Source organism: Melanerpes formicivorus, unplaced genomic scaffold (assembly GCF_026170545.1).
Source record: "Melanerpes formicivorus ecotype bairdi unplaced genomic scaffold, bMelFor1.0.p_v2 SCAF_2, whole genome shotgun sequence".
NCBI classification, from domain to species: Eukaryota; Metazoa; Chordata; class Aves; order Piciformes; family Picidae; genus Melanerpes; species Melanerpes formicivorus.
The window spans coordinates 41,988,269-42,004,387 of record NW_027142354.1 but is presented as its reverse complement, the minus strand read 5'-3'; the positions used below and the strand labels follow the sequence as shown (position 1 = coordinate 42,004,387).

Sequence of the window (16,119 nt, the reverse complement as noted above, 5' to 3'; positions counted from 1 at the left end):
GGAGGAAAAGCCGAGAGCCCTGGGGCTGTTCATACTGGAGAAGAGCAGCCTGAGAAATGTAAGTAACAGCAAGGCCACAGGTGCCACTGGTCCAGCCCGACTGCTCCCAGGACTCACCATAACTTCACCACACCAATTAAACCTTCCCAGCTTCAGCTCTGTGTCATATGCTGGAGCCTTATGTAAAACACTGTGTAGCTGTGGTGCTGAAGGTCATGGTTTCACAGTGACTGGGTTGTTCTGGGTTAATGGCCAGACTCCATGATCTTAAAAGGTCTCTTCCAGTCTGAACCACTCCAAGATCCTATCTATTTCCAACAGGAAAAAGGGCAAGAAAAGCAAGAAAGCTTCAACAAAGGCTCCCTAAAGCCAAACACTGACACCTGTCAAGGACACAATTGAGTCACTTTAGAGAAAGAACGTTTATTTTTGTTTCAAAACTTGTGCTCCATAGAAATACAATAACATCAACATGGACACTTTGGGTTTGTTTAAACACAACCACCACCAACCAACCAAGCTTTGGTTCCAAGAAATATTTAACATCTAAAAATCTTCTGAGGTACAAAAGGCACAAGACCAAGCACCCAAATGTTCTGACTCACCCACAGCACTGCACAGAGAAAGGTGGGAGGGTGGAAGGAGGAGGCGGCCATGGAAAGAACAGCAACCAAACCACGAGTGTGTACCCAATGCCATTTGCTTTCCTTCACAAGTGTCATGTATTTTGTTGTCCTTTATTTTGATTTTGGGTAAAGTGCCAGGACCCTTGGAGGAAGAGATGGATCATTTCTTAGAAATGAACTGGAAGCAACAACAGTAGAAAAGGAGACACAGAGAGGCCTGCAGCTGGTGGGGTTCAGTCAACCTCTGTCCTCCCACAAGGCCTTAAGAATTCATTTCCTCTTTCGTGAAACCATTTGTTTGAAACTGTGGAACAAGGACACAAAATTAGTTACCATCATGTGTGCATCCAATGCATCACCACAACCCAGATGCTTCATTCAGCTAAAATCTCATCTCAGCCCGGCCAGGTTGGATGAGGCCTTGAGCACTCTGGTCTAGTGGAGGCTGTCCCCGCCAATGCCAGGGAGGTTGGAACTCTGATCTTTAAGGTCCCTTCCAACCCAAACCATTCTATGAATCCTTCCTTATACTTCTCTACCCATCCCATAAGAAAAAAAACACATAGGAAGATGCAAAAGGCTGGGGAAGAAAGGACTTTTCCAGTTGCACAGCTCTGGTGCCAACAGCAAGAGAGCAGCACATTCTGGGTCTGGTATCACTTCGAATTACAGAATCACTTTGGTTGGAAAAGACCCCTAAGATCATCCAGTCCAACCATCAACCCAACACCACCACAGCCATTAAACCATGTCCCCAAGTGCCATGGCCACACATTTCCTGAACACCTCCAGGGATGGTGACTCCACCTAACCACTCTTGCAGGGACAGAAATGGTTTAATGGCTATGACAGTCTTACATCAATGGTTGAACTGGATGATCTTAGAGATCTTTTCTTAGAATCATAGAACTGTTTTGGTTGGAAATCTTTGCAGGAACAGACCTGATTCTAGCCAAGGTATAATTCAAGTCATCCTTATGCTGACACACCACACAAACCAAGTGATACTTTGTGCTGTTCTTGACATAAACCAAATCCACCAGAAAAACCTGCAGCTGAACAATGCAGCTGCTTAACACTGTGTGATATTGCTGGTGGGAGCTGTCATTATGGCCAAGTGACTGCAGGAGAGACAATAGCAATACCCAGCCTATTAAATACTGCTCTAATGGTTCAGAGTATCACCAGCTTTGCCTTACTTCAGGTTTTGTTCTTCATTGAGTATTACTTACCCCATTTACAGCCTACTAGTACTGGACAAGCTGCATGCCTTGTTCTGTAATCACCCTCACCACTTCTGAAAAGGTTGTACCAAAACACTGCTGTTCCCTGGAAAGTGAAATCAGACCTGGATTAGTCAGAACCCAGTCAATATAATTAGCCAGGCTACAATAAGGGCTGGGGGGAATGCTGACAGTGTCAGCTGCAGGCTCCTATGAACACTTCAACATAGGCCACCACTGACAGCACGTAAGTGCCTTAGATCCAGCTCTCATTCAGCCATGTTGAGAGGAAAGACTTCTAGCTGGACACAAGAGGGTTTTATTAACAGCAGCTCGACCCAGAATCTGTTCAGAGAGGAAGCAGCCCCAGAGTCCACCAGATCAGCTCCAGCTGCCCCAAAACACAGCAGCCTGTCAGTCAGCTTTGTCACGTTAGCGACTTTTAATGAACCCAGGACCATGCTGAAGACAAGACAGGAACAGGAGAGGGGAAGAAACCAAGCAACACACAAAGAACTTTACCTTCTTGGGCCATATTGCTGCCCCAAAATCTGGGAAAACTGTAGCTCCTCCAGCTTCTACATCACTCATCTGAGAAAACAAAACACAGTCTGTTTATTTACAATGCTTTTGGCACACACAGTCCCTCAAGTCCCACAAAAGCCCTGACAGATTTCTGTCTGCACCTGATGAGAAAAAGATGCACTTCAACCAGCAAGGACTGCAGAACAAACAGGACCTGCTGCTGAAGCTTTTGTGTTCAGCTAATGACTTCTCTTCAATACTTTGTCTAGACTGTACACAATCTGCTGCACAAACAATTAGCCCTAAGAAGCTGAGTACCTGCAGAGTCAAGCTAATGCTCTAGAGCAAAGGAGACTACTTCAGCGTACATCAGTTTCAAGAATTCCATCCCAGCTTCTGATCCACGTAGGAAAACAACTAAGTGGCTGTAAAACCACATGCTTCCTCAGAAATTCAAACCATGCCTTTGGCACTGCTTTCCATCCTGTAGTTTATGCAGCTTGGTCAACCACTTCAAAACACTACCCCAAACTATTAGCAAACCTCCCTTGCTGCACTGTTTCTATGCTCACCAGTGATGCATAAAGCACCTGAAGCTGTCTAACAGCTATGTGTATTAAACCTTCAGATATGCAAGTCTGAAGAACAGCATCTACGTTCATGCTTTGCCCCTCTACACTGGGATAGAATGGGCTGGAAAGGACCTTAAAGACCACCTAGTTCCAACCTTCCTGCCATAGGCACCTCCCACTAGCCCAGGTTGCTCAAGGCCTCATCCAACCTGGCCCCAAACACCTCCAGGGAGGGAGCATCCACAATCTCCCTGGACAACCTGTTCCAGTGCCTCACCACCCTCAGTACAAGGAATTTCTTCCTGATCTCCTCTCTTCCATCTTAAAGCCACTGCATCTCATCCTACCACAAGTCCTTTAACCCTAGCTGAATTCATCAGTAAGGATGGATTCACTATGAACTCTAGATTTGATTCAAAATTCAGAGTTCCTGGAAAAACTCCTGCTAAAATTTGCCTTTCCACTGATTTCAGGAAGTTTTGGAACAGATTCTAATGAAATGAGTCAGATCCAGCTCCCACCACATTTAAACTTCACCACTACAAGGAATGCACTCCCCAAGCCCCCAGATTCTCTATTGTAACTTGGATTTCTGTTTAAAGCAGATGTCATTACCACTCTGGTGTCCTCCTGCTTGGTACCTACAATAAAAGGGCATGAGATGCCATAGGTGCACAGGTTTTTGCCCCTTCCAACTAGAAAGCAGCTGCATGCAACTTGGCAAGTTTATGCCTACGGCTGAGCCACACAACCACTCTGTTTAGTAAGGTGTTGGGACACGTCTGGTGTATTCTACACGTGACAGTAAACTGCCTGTGACCATGTACAACTGGCAGAAAACCAGGTGCTTCACCTTTCCATAGAAATCAGCTGCTCCACATTTTTAAACAAGTCAAGTGTTTCTCCTCAGATTTCACAGGAATCAGATTTTTTTTCTCCCCTTTTCTCCTCTGACAGAGCTCAGGGGCTTCTCCCCTTAATTTTAAGAACAAAGTAATTTATGCCCATATTTTAAGAGCTGTGTACCAAGGCTTCACCAAAAGTCTCAGAAGCAAATAAGATACAGATTGAGACAACTGGGAATTGAAGCCTCTCAAGCAGCAGAGTATTTCACACCTACCTATCTTATTTTGATTTTAGCTTTGGAGAATCATTTCCTCTCCCTGCCACATCAAGCTGAAAGTGTTCCTGGTTTTGTTTTGAGCTGCATTTCACACTCAAAATAACAGCACAGCCATAAATGATTCACCACAGCACTTGAGATTTCAAGTCATATCACTCAAAAGTCAGCCATAGAAGATTAGCTGATCCTAGTTACTGATACCATGGGTTGACAGGTAAAAATACTGCCAGAAAACCACTGTGAAAGCATTAGGCCACCAGCACCAGTGGCAGCTAGGTTTGTGACTGCAGTGTACATGGTCTGCAGGCTGTGGAACGCATGCAATTACTGAATCCTCTCCATTCTGCACCTGCAACCCAGTTGCAGCAAGTTTATTAGCTCTGTCTCCTCCATTTGCTGAAGCAGCAGATGTGCCAGAAGAGCTCTGCTTCACATACAGCTTCAATGGAGGCTGACAGACCACAACATCAAGTGCTGTCAGAGTGGTAGAAGAATATGATGCCAAACAGCTGATAGACAAGTTCCCAGAGTAGCACATGGGTATCTCAAGCACTTGCCTTTGGGAAGCCAGCCCAGTTCTCCTCTCCCACCAACAGGAATCCAATGAAGTCAAGGATTCCATGGGAGAGGGGCCAAAAGGGGAGTCACAGAATCATTTTGGTTGGGAAAGACCTTGAAGATCACTTAGTCCAACCATTCTCTGACGCTCCCTCTACCGGGACTCCAGGCCCTATACCCCAAATTTTCTGCTCTGAGGTTAAACCCCCATCCCACACCAGAATTCTGCCAGCTCAGAGGGGACAGCACCTGATGCTGCAAAGAAGAAGGAACCGTCTACTTCCAGATGCCAGAGAATCTCTGGCACCAGCTGGCAAGGAGATGCTGCTGAGAGTTACACTGAAGGCACAAAGGATCATCATACTTACATAGTTTAAAAAAGTGGCCACACGATTTCCAGTCCCTAACCGCTTGAAAGCATCTGGCTCATCTTTCTATAAAATTAAATGAGAATAGCTGCAAAGTTCAAAGCTCAGACGACAAGGCAGAGGTACTTACATAGTTAAGAAACGTCGCTAGCCTATTTCCTTCCGTTTTGAGTGTGCTGTCAAAGGGTCGCTGTAACAGACAACAACTTTAACCCCAGGTTCCAAACAGGCTCACGCTAGACTTACACAAGGGTAGCCCTGCAGAGAGGTGCTTAAGCCCCACTTAAAGAGCTGGGAGTAGAAAAGGGATAATTAAAGCCATTACCAACTGCAGCCGCAGCGCACAGCTGCATGCACGCAGCATGCCAAGGCTGTAAGGAGAGGCAGCGCTGAAGCAATTCTTAGGGCAGAGAAGATGTTTTCAGGGCCTGTGGCACAGATGCTAGCCACAAAGTTAACAACAGGCCATGACCGTAACCAGACATGGATCCAAAGTCAACAACTGAGGTGAATGTGAAAAACTCAGAGTGGGCTTTAGAGGACTCACTGGAGTCTTGTAAATTTAGTAGGGACTCGAAGAGAAGAGAAATCACTTTCTGAGCCAGCAGGCAGAGCTGCAGAATGGCATAGATTTGTGATTAAGTTCTTTCAGGTGGTTGGCTGTCTAGGACTAAAGGACCACATCAAAAAGATCAAATTGTCTTTACTCTGTGGGGAAACCCTTTGAGTTTGATTTGTTGAAGCACAAGATCATGGTGGTGCCAGTTTAGAAAAGGAAAGAACATCTAGAATGCCAGTGTCTCTCTCCTCCCTTCAAAAGAAAAGGCAATTGAAAGTTTATTTACATTGCTCACAGTAGGAAGTTCAGCCAAGAGGCAATTAAGGTGCAACCTTCTACACAAACCAAACAGTCTTTAACATTTAAAGAAGTCACTATGAGGCAAGACAAACAGCAAAGAAAATCCCAGCCACCAGCTCTCAGTTGTTCAATCTGCTTGAAGACTACTTCAAGAAATAAAAGGTCTTTCTTAAATGGATTTGCCAAAGCAGCAAGACTCTTGATTCTACCAATTCAATTCAAAAGAGCCAAGAGAAGTGCACTGAGATGTAGAGGACCCTGTGGTTTCTGCTGTTGCTGTCAAACTTAGGTCCAGGCACACACTCCTGAACTTCAACAACAAGACTTCTGTGCAGCCAATAAAACCTTCAAGGTGCATCCATTAAAGTGTCCCTGTTTGAGAAGGGAACAAAGAGCTGCAAGGCTGATCTGTAGACAGGGAGACACAGCAGTATCTCAGCATTCAATCCTGCAATCTGATGCACAGAGAGCCTGGAGGACCAGACCAAAACTAGGGCACATTCCATGACTGCCTTGTCTCAGCTGATGACTGCAGCCAGGCTTATGTTCCAAGCGGAGCTACGCCCCAGCTGCCTAATCCAACAGTGAAGTTCACCCTGGCCAATGTGATGGCTGAGATCCTTGAGTTCAAAAGGCTTTGAAGAGGATTTGAGAGCATTCACTTGACTCAGGAAATGAAGCAGTCTTCAAGTTAACAGGAGAACTGTCTCCACAGGCCAAAGCTAACGAACATGAGCTTCCACAGTGCTGAAGTTCAGCAGTTTTTCATTTTCCTTCTTTTAAACAGGGATTAAATTGTTTGTGCTGTGGCTGCAGCAATCCCTTCTACCAGGTAAAAGTCAGTGGGACAGGAATGAAGCCAGGTTCCATTGAAATGTCATGGTTCTACTGGAAACCAAAGCATCAGATGGATTTTGTCTGAAATTACCAGTTACCATAGCTCCTCGTACGATCAGCATGTTCACGCGTTGGCTTAGGGCAGCAATCGAGAACCAGCTCCTCTTTGCTCAGCACACCAGAGCTGTTAACTGCCACATAGAGCCCTCTAGTGCTTAGTGTGGATCCCACACCCATCAGCTGCTCACTGTGACACCACACCAACAAACCCTCTTCAGACCCTCTAGCTGCAGCCACACTAAGGGGTTTTTGCCAGTAGGGCTGCATGACCTTAGATCTCCATAACGGGAGAGTGGAAGGATGTGTCCTTCTCAGCCAGCTCCTGCAAAGTCCTTCAAAGTATCCACTCGAGGAGGACTTGGACAGCCTTGCTGAACTCAGAAGCCTGATGGAACAACTCAGATTCACAAGCCAGTATGTGAATGAAGTGCATATGAGCATATTTGAATGCTGCATGTCTGTCTTTCAGTGTCTCATACTGTGCTGGAAACCAAGGTGACAGAGATAAGCAGGCAGAGCTGTTTGTTGTTCTCCTGGACTTTCAGCATCAGAGAAGGCAGTGCAAAGGCTTTTCAAAAGCCATCATCCATCCATGCAACAAGGCCATACATTACGGGCTTTAACTGAAAATGGGTTCTATTTCTCTCAAAACAAACTGCTCCTCCCTCCTTACCCCACCCAGAAATAGTTGAAAGAGCGATCTTACCCTAGAAAAATCAAAGTGTGGCTCATACTGTCCACCCATTCCATAATTGGCAACCTGCAGCGTGGAGGAAGAAAGCATAAAGATCACTGAACTGCAAAATGACTGCTGCAGGAGAAAGCAGTTGCTCTCAGAAACCCAAAACATGCTCTGAGAAACAGCTCTTTGTGGCAAGATTGCTATCTCCAGCACACTTCACTTCTCTTTGTATCTCACTTCTGGCAATCTACAGATGAGGAACAACTGAAGTACTCTCTTCCTTTCCCAGTTCAAGGGTTTTGCTGAGAGTGTTCCTCAGTATCAAATGCTTCTCAGTGGCAGCACTCTATCACTGCAGTTGTTTAACATGAATGAACAGCAAGAGTTTGACCACACTCTTGTTTCCACTTCTGAAGGAGACAACTGAGTGCATGTAGTTCTCCAGTATCCGAGTCCTAACGAGGAGACAGCACTGAATTGTGCCACATCTGTTGTCTCTGTTACTTGCCCATCTGGGAACACACAAGGCTCAAAGCAGCTTAAAAACATCACTTCACTTACTTTAGCTGAAGATCACATCATGGTTTGCTCACTCTGAGCCTGTCTTAAGTCTCTCTCCCAGGTTGCTACACAATTATGTGATTTGTGTGGATACCCAAGAATCAACAGGACTTTAAGTGAGCATTAAAGCAGGAATTTAAGGAGGAACAGCAGCAGTGAACAGGTTAAGGTACAGCTACTCTGGCAGGGCTGTACCACTTCTGCTCTCCTACCTCTCCCCAACAGACAGCCAAAGTTCCTGAGATTATGGCAGGACTCAAAAATATTTGGGTCTTTGAAAGATTCAGCTAGGGTGGAGGCTCAGCTTTTGCACACTTGGAAGGAAGTGGCAGGTAGTTCCCTTAAAACAAACTGGCAAATCAAAGATTGCTGCACAAAGTCATCTTCTGTTTCTTTGATATCCCCACACTGACACACGAAGGTAGAGCATCCACCTCCAAGTCTTTACAGCCAGCAGCAGCTGGGAACACCTCACACTTCAGAAACACTTTAATGACCTGCTCTGTGTCTGTAGTCAGACAACACAACCCCTAAGAGACACTGCTAACAGCCAGCCTGTGATTTTCTCTGCACAAGTACCAGACCACCCTGGCCAGCAGCTAATTTCCCCAGGATGAAACCTGACGCAAGTGTACCAACCTGTAACAGTTCAGCTGTTTTCACTGTTAGCCCTGTGATTTGCTGCATTCGTTGATTGACCTTGGCCACAACAGGATCATCATCTTCCTCCAGCCAGGAGCTAGGCCAAGGGAAGGATTGAAACATATTATGTTTGGGATGGCAGCCACCACAACCCATTTCCCAAGGCAGAATAATTCGTGGGAGTCAGTCAGATGGCCAAAGAGAGCCATTCCAGAGATTTCACAGAACGGTAGGAGTTGGAAGGGACCCCTGGAGATCAAGTCCAACCCCCCTGCCAAGGCAGGTCACCTACAGAAGGTCACACAAGCAAACATCCAGCTGGGTCCTGGAAGTGTCCAGAGAGAGACTCCATCACCTCTCTGCAGCCTTTTCCATCACCCTCAACCTAAAGAAGTTCATCCCCATGTTTAGCTTCTAATGTTTGTGTCCACTACCCCTTGTCCTGCCACTGGGCACTATTGAAAAAAGCCTGGTCCCATCCTCCTGACACCCATCCTCTATGGATTTCTAATCATTGATGAGATCCCCCTCAGTCTGCTCTTCTCCAGACTAAAAAGCCCCAATTCTCTCATTCTTTCCTCACAAGAGAGACATTCCAGTCCCCTCAGCATCTTCATAGCCCTTTGCTGTACCCTCTCCAGAAGTCCCTGTCCTGCTTGAACCAGGGAGCCCCAAACTGGACACAGTATTCACTTGTCGTGCAAGCTTTTGCTGTGTGCAAGTGTTGAGGTGTAGGTGGCAGATGACAGCTGTTCAGCACAAGCCCCTTTCCCACGCTTACCTTTTGGATACCCTGTAGCTGGCCACTGTAAGGACTCCGGTTTTGGGATCACGGACTGTGGCGCGTGCCAGCTGCGTCAAAAAAAATCCCAAGGGGGAAGAAACATCAGCTACAGGTTAGCAAACAATTCTCTTCATCTCTACCAAAGGCAACACCTGATCTGCCCAACTTCAACACAGCACTGGATGACACTTACAGCTCCAGCCTAGAGTTTGTTCTGATTTCATGCTAGGGTACAGTGCAAGCAGGAACACAAGTGCCATCCATCACCTGCACGTGACCCCAGGAAGAGTCTGACTGACTGCACAAGACATGATATTCACTAAACCATAGAATGGGCTGAGTTGGAAGGGACCTGAAAGATAGCCTAGTTCCAACCCCCTGCCATGGGCAAGGACACCTCCCACAAGACCAGGTTGCTCAAGGCTCCCTCCAACCTGGCCTTGACTGCTTCCAGGCTTGGAGTATCCACAACTTCTCTGGGAAACCTGCTCCAGGATCTCACTGCCCTCATGAGGAAGAATCTCTTCCTAATATCTACCCTGAAACAAGCTGTGAAGGTATTTTAAGACAGCTGGAGTCAATGTTAGCAAGAGGGAACAGTTAACAACATACTAAGCCAAAGCTCTTGGCAAAGAGAGGATCATAGAATGTATTGGGTTGGAAGAGGCCCCTACAGACCTTCTTGTCCAACTCCCCTGCAGTGACCAAGGGACATCTTTAACTACAAGAGGTTGCTCAAAGCCCCATAAAGTTTGACTGTCTCTAGGGATGAGGCCTCCATCACCTCCCTGGCCAACCTGTTCCAGCATTTCATTAGACACTCCTTAAATTCAACCAGCCTGCTCCTTATGGGGACTGCAAAACCCCAACTTCATTCTCAGCCGAAGAACAAGTGACAACTCCTACAGAATGAGTTACAAATGATGGAGCAAGCAGATCCACAATGGCAGAAAACTCATGAGGGCAACTCAACACCACTGTGCTCATTTTGTAGATGGAAAAGGCCTGGAACGTCTCACTCAGAGCCAGCTGGAGATCTGTTAGTGGGTTGTGAAGGTAACCCTGCATAGGCACAGTTCACCTATGTGTTTTAAACAGCAGGTGATGCATCACCACCCTCAGGCCACATCATCTGTAGGACAAATCTGGAACTTGGCACAACTGCTCATGTTTGCTGTGGTGTCAAAGTGACAGATTGCTGCCAGCCCAACAGCGGGTCACTTTGGTTTTATACTTGCAGCTGAGAACATGAGCTGGGACACTCCTTTCTTTGCCTGGGCTCAGACCACATTTAAATTTAACTCCTGCAAACCACAAACACCTTAAATCATGTCTCCTTCCTTCCACTTAATTACAGGTCACAGAAGGCCTTTTCATTTGGATTTTCTACAGAGCATGCAGTCATTATTTCCTTCAGTTTTTCTCAAACAAGTTTCCAGCCAGCTTTACAATCCAAGTCAGCTGTCTTGTCCCCATACAAGAGTTCCTGGCACAGCTGCTGCTGCAATTCTGACTCACTGTTATTTTATTCCACATTTCTCCTGCATAAATCTTAAGAGATGAACCAGGCTGACTGAACATTGCTCTTCACTTGTACAGTGAAGCACAGCTTTGGGCATATAATTTAGCTTCCCAAAGATTTCCTTCTGCTGCCATTTTCAAGCTTGTTTATGCCCACTTCCTTTCTCCACCTAGCAGCTGATCTAAACAAACCAGAACTCAAATAAACCTGACTGCATTCATGTTACTCCAGATCTCCTTTTCCCCAATAGGCAGCCTTCTTCATTTAACATACACAGAATCCCAGCACAATGAGGGCTGGAAGGGACCTCTGCAGATCACCCAGTTCCAAACCCCTTGCTAAAGCAGGGTACCCACAGCAGCTTGCCCAGAATCACAATAGCCAGGGGGGGTTGGAATCTGTCCAGGGAAGGAGACTCCATGACCTCTCTGGGCAGCCTGCTCCAGGGCCTCAGCACCCTTACACCAAAGAAGTTTCTCCTCATGTTCAGATGGAACCTCCTGGGTTCCAGTTTGTACCCACTGCTCTTTGTCCTGTCCCTGGGCACCACTGACATGAGTCTGGCCCCAGCCTCTTGCTGAGCATTGATCAGATCCCCACTCAGGCGGCACTTCCCCAGGCAGAACAGCCCCAGGACTCTCAGCCTTTCCTCCTCACACAGACACTCCATGTACCTCAGCATCTTTGCAGCCTCTGCTGGACTCTCTCCAGTAGGTCTTTCATATTTTTGCACTGTGAAGCCCAGAACTGGACCCAGTACTCCAGATGTGGCCTTGCTAGTGCAGAGTACAATCTATATCTCACTTGGTCTAGCCAACTGCCTATGAGGCTCCCTCTCTCTGGGTGCAGAGAGCAGTCTTCTAAGAGGCATTTGCTGAGCTTTGAGGAATCAGCAGTAACACTGCTCAGAGCCTCACTCAGCCTTCCTCTTAGTCTGTGTGTAGCTGTGTTGGCTTTCCCTCCTGACATTCTGCATAGCTGAAATCCTCTAGCATTGAGTGCAAAGATATTCACATTTTTGCTAGTCCAGGCATGCCTGTATTGCAGGCAAACCCCAGAATTTTGGGGTTTAAGTTTCTCATACCTCCATGGCAGGCCTGCCCCAATCCACATCAATACAGTTCAGAATTCTCTTGACCCTTCCCAGTCAGCTCTTACGTATTGCCTGAAAAATTGGAACTGCCTTTTGGAACTGGAGCAGAAGGGACTGCATGTTGCAAAACAAGTATGAAAACCAACTTGAATAAAGCTCCCCAGTCAGGCACAGATGTTGTGCCTCTACAAAACAAAAAAGGCATTGGCAAGTCTAAGCTGCAGATAACGTTAAAAAGTGCCTGGAACTAAAAGCAGAACTTTCTTGCACTTTATAATGAAGGAAGCGCTCATCTTTGAGCCCAAAACTAACACACTGCTTCAGAGCTCTGTCTGAAGGCTTCCATGATTACCAGCTAAAATTTCCTGGCTGAAAAGAAGCTGCATTTATTCAGGATCATTTCTTCACAGGACTTGCTTTTTTCATGCTCTCCAGCAGTCCTGCAGAATTTAAAGCCGTTCTGGCAGCTGAGCTATAGACAGATGTGGTAAAAAAGGGCTATAAAATGGTTGCTTTAACTGAAAACTTGCATTTGAACCTTAACACTGCAGCATTTACCTATTCCTACACCAACCAGTTACACAAAGACTCCCTCTGAAATGAGTAACAAGCAAATCTCAGTGAACAAACTCATAGTATCACAGTACCACCAAGGCTGGAAGAGACCTCAAAGATCATGGAGTCCAACCTGGCACCACAGACCTCATTACTAAACCATGGCACCAAGTGCCACATCCAGTCCCCTCTTGAACACCTCCAGGGACGGTGACTCCACCACCTCCCTGGGCAGCACATTCCAATGACCAATGACTCTCTCTGAAGAGCTTTCTCCTCACCTCCAGCCTAAACTTCCCCTGGTGCAGCTTGAGACTGTGTCCCCTTGTTCTGGTGCTGGTTGCTAGAAAGAAGAGACCAACCCCTTCCTGGCTACAACCATCCTTCAGGTAGTTGTAGAGAGCAATGAGGTCACCCCTGAGCCTCCTCTTCTCCAGGCTAAACAATCCCAGCTCCCTCAGCCTCTCCTCACAGGGCTGTGCTCAAGGCCTCTCCCCAGCCTTGTTGCCCTTCTCTGGACACGTTCAAGTGTCTCAATGTCCTTCTTAAACTGAGGGGCCCAGAACTGGACACAGGACTCAAGGTGTGGCCTAACCAATGCAGAGTACAGGGGCACAATGACTTCCCTGCTCCTGCTGGCCACACTATTCCTAATGCAGGCCAGGATGCCATTGGCCTTCTTGGCCACCTGGGCACACTGCTGGCTCATGTTTAGGCAGCTGTCAATCAGCACCCCCAGGTCCCTCTCTGGCAGCTCTCCAGCCACTTAAGCTGGAGCCCTAAAACTTTGAGGAGAAAGAGAAAACCAAGCAAAAAAAAAAGGGTGCCTTGTTTAGAATGTGCTTAATTTGATAGAGTAAATTAAGTGATATGCTTCAGCTGACTTTCCATTTGATCTCAGGCTTTTGAAGTTTTGTAGTATGATGTAATAGGAAAAAGTCTCCATTTATGGAGGTGAGAGTGCTCACAGAGACAGGAGTGTTCTGCCAGCATTCCCATAGCTGCCTGGCAGTCACAGAAATCCAGCTCTGCAAACATCCCACATGAATAATGTTCTTAGGAAGCATCAATTTCTCAGTCTGTGGCCAACTATTTATGTTTACATTTAGAAATACACACAGAGGAGGGATTCTTGACTGGTATGTTAGTACCACATTTCTCAGCGTAGCCAGAGGAGTGCTAAAGTGTACCATTCATCTGGGAAGAACAGAAGCTTTCCATTTCACAGCTGCCTCAGACCTGACAACAGCTGCAGCATCTGCTGACATCACACTGCCATACCTTTGGGCCTGAAAGAAAGCAGTTAGCAAGGAAATTCTACCTCCAGAAAAATCAGACAAGGTAATGACTAGCTCTGCATTAAGCAGCTGCTTCACTGGGTGCAGAGTCACTGGAATTCAAGCCATGGGTAAGAAGTAACTGCATCAAAACTGTGGCTCCCATTCAAACCTGCTGCTCTCCTGCTGGATCTACACCTAGCACAGAGATGGAACTACTGGAGAGAGTCCAGCAGAGGCCACAAGGATCCTGAGGGGCCTGAAGCATCTGTGAGAATGAAAGGCTGAGAGACCTGGGGCTGTTGAGCCTGGAGAAGAGCAGCCTGAGAGGGGATCTGAGCAATGCTCAGCAAGAGGATGGAGACAGATTCTTGCCAGTGGTGCCCAGTGACAGGACAATGGGTTCCATCTCCACATAAGGAGAAACCTGTTTGGTGTAAGGGTGCCAGAGCCCTGGAACAGGCTGCCCAGAGAGGTTGTGGAGTCTCCTTCTCTGGAGAGATTCCAAACCCACCTGGCCATTATGATCCTAGGCAAGCTGCTGTGGGTGCCCCTGCTTTAGCAGGGAGGTTGGACTGCATGATCCCCAGAGGTCCTTTCCCACCCCCACCATGCTGGGATTCTGTGAAGCAGTCACAGCTGCCCAACAGACAGCTGTCTAGGTGGAAAAGCCAGCAGTAAGTGCTGTGGGAGAATGACTGCATTGCACATTCATCTTTACAAGTACTCTGTCCTTCACCAGTGTCCCAGATTGGGAATTACTTAAGAGCACAAATGATTTCTCCACTCTGTGTTAACTGTATCACATTAATGCCAATGAGCTGTGTGTGGCTTCAGGAGAACATTGCATTTACAGTTCCAACTTCTGGATGCATGATGGCATAGCAAAAGCCTGCCTCTATGCCTGTCTAGACGATGGTTTAGAACAGCAGTAGTGGATTCCAGGATACTGAAGGAAAAAAGCAACCCCAAATTTCTTGATATTATTCTAGCACAAACAAACAAAAAACCCAGAAAACAAAGAGCAAACCACTTTGTTTCTTCCCACCTCTGTTGGTATTTCAGCTGTTTCGATGTTCTGAAGTTTGGCTCCATTTCAAAAGGCAGACTTAAAGCCTACTGGACACTACTCCTATGACTGTAAACCAGCCAGTCATCCACCTTTGCAGGTCTAAGGCCCTGGTTTCCTGAAAGGTTTCTAAGCCATTTACTGAGAACTTTGCAAAGGAAGTGCAACAATGCATAAATACCTTCAGGAGCCTGGGCATCACCAAGCAGTTTGGAAACTGTTTCTCTTAGGCACACAGGTGCAGTGTACCATCTGTAGTCTGAAACCAGATCTTTCAAATCCTCTGCCCATCTAATAGAGCTTAAAAGCATGGAATGAGCAGTGAGATGGAAAAAGGGGAAGCTTACCCTTGGCTTGGCTAGTAGCTTGATTTTCTCAATTTCTTCATCAGACATGACTTCATAGTATCGGACGATGTGAGGGCTGTCCCACTCATCTTCCTCCTTGAAGGGAGCTATGAGCAGGTGAGGGTTTCTGTTTCCATCATGGTACCTGCAGAACAGCCTTTTCTGTCTTCGAGGTGTCTGGAAACAAAACAAAAACCAACAAGACCCCCACTGTTTGCTCAAACACTTCCTGAACTGAAACCAGGCCAGACACAACAAAACAGGCTCCCTTCCAAACACGCTGCAAAAGCCATCAGCTGACCAGCAAGTTTCAGAGGCAAGCATGAAGTGATCCTGCAATTACTGCAAATAAACCAACATCTGCCACTCAGGATAACACTGAGCAACATCTGAAACATTAACCTTGAGGAGAGCTAAACCATAAGGGGTTACAGATTGAGGACATAATTACACAAACAGCCAGCTGTAAAGAAAGTCTGCTTCACAGAATGAAGACTGTGCAGATGGAGTAGGTGGATTCCTTTCCCTACACTGAGATCTGAATTCATGGTTGTAGAGAGATGGCTGTGGTGGCCTTAGGTTGGACTTGATGATCTTAGAGATCTCTTCCAACCAAACCAATTCTACGATACGAGATACTGGAGGCTGGCTGGTCAAAACAAAAGTCTAAGGTGTAAAGAGAGAAGGAATAAAGCAAGTCAGAACTTGGTAAAGTATAACCAGCTCTCAGTGGAAAAAGCCTGCTGGCATATTGGTTCAGCCAGCATTTGAAACAGTTGAATAGACAAAGAAGACTAATTTTCAACAACCTTTAAGGGGCGCAGCTAAGAACTGGT

At 46.5% G+C, this 16,119-nt stretch overlaps 1 protein-coding gene across 4 annotated transcripts in view; it reads right to left on the bottom strand.

Moving 5' to 3' along the window:
- Positions 1–403: 403 nt before the first annotated feature.
- The window catches only part of P4HA2 (prolyl 4-hydroxylase subunit alpha 2), a 37,092-nt gene continuing 21,376 nt past the window's right edge, over positions 404–16,119 (bottom strand). Inside the window, exons 9-17 of one of the 4 annotated variants that reach the window (XM_068158101.1) lie at positions 15,284–15,460; positions 9,418–9,488; positions 8,634–8,733; positions 7,458–7,511; positions 5,126–5,185; positions 4,996–5,061; positions 2,372–2,440; positions 1,859–1,955; positions 404–930 (exon numbers count right to left, since the gene is read on the bottom strand). In XM_068158101.1, the coding sequence (XP_068014202.1) occupies positions 860–930; positions 1,859–1,955; positions 2,372–2,440; positions 4,996–5,061; positions 5,126–5,185; positions 7,458–7,511; positions 8,634–8,733; positions 9,418–9,488; positions 15,284–15,460 (765 nt within the window). In that variant the 3' untranslated portion in view covers positions 404–859. Of the gene's footprint in view, positions 931–1,858; positions 1,956–2,371; positions 2,441–3,561; positions 3,588–4,995; positions 5,062–5,125; positions 5,186–7,457; positions 7,512–8,633; positions 8,734–9,417; positions 9,489–15,283; positions 15,461–16,119 lie in introns of those variants that run through there. The other 3 variants (XM_068158083.1, XM_068158080.1, XM_068158093.1) reach the window with 3 other exon arrangements.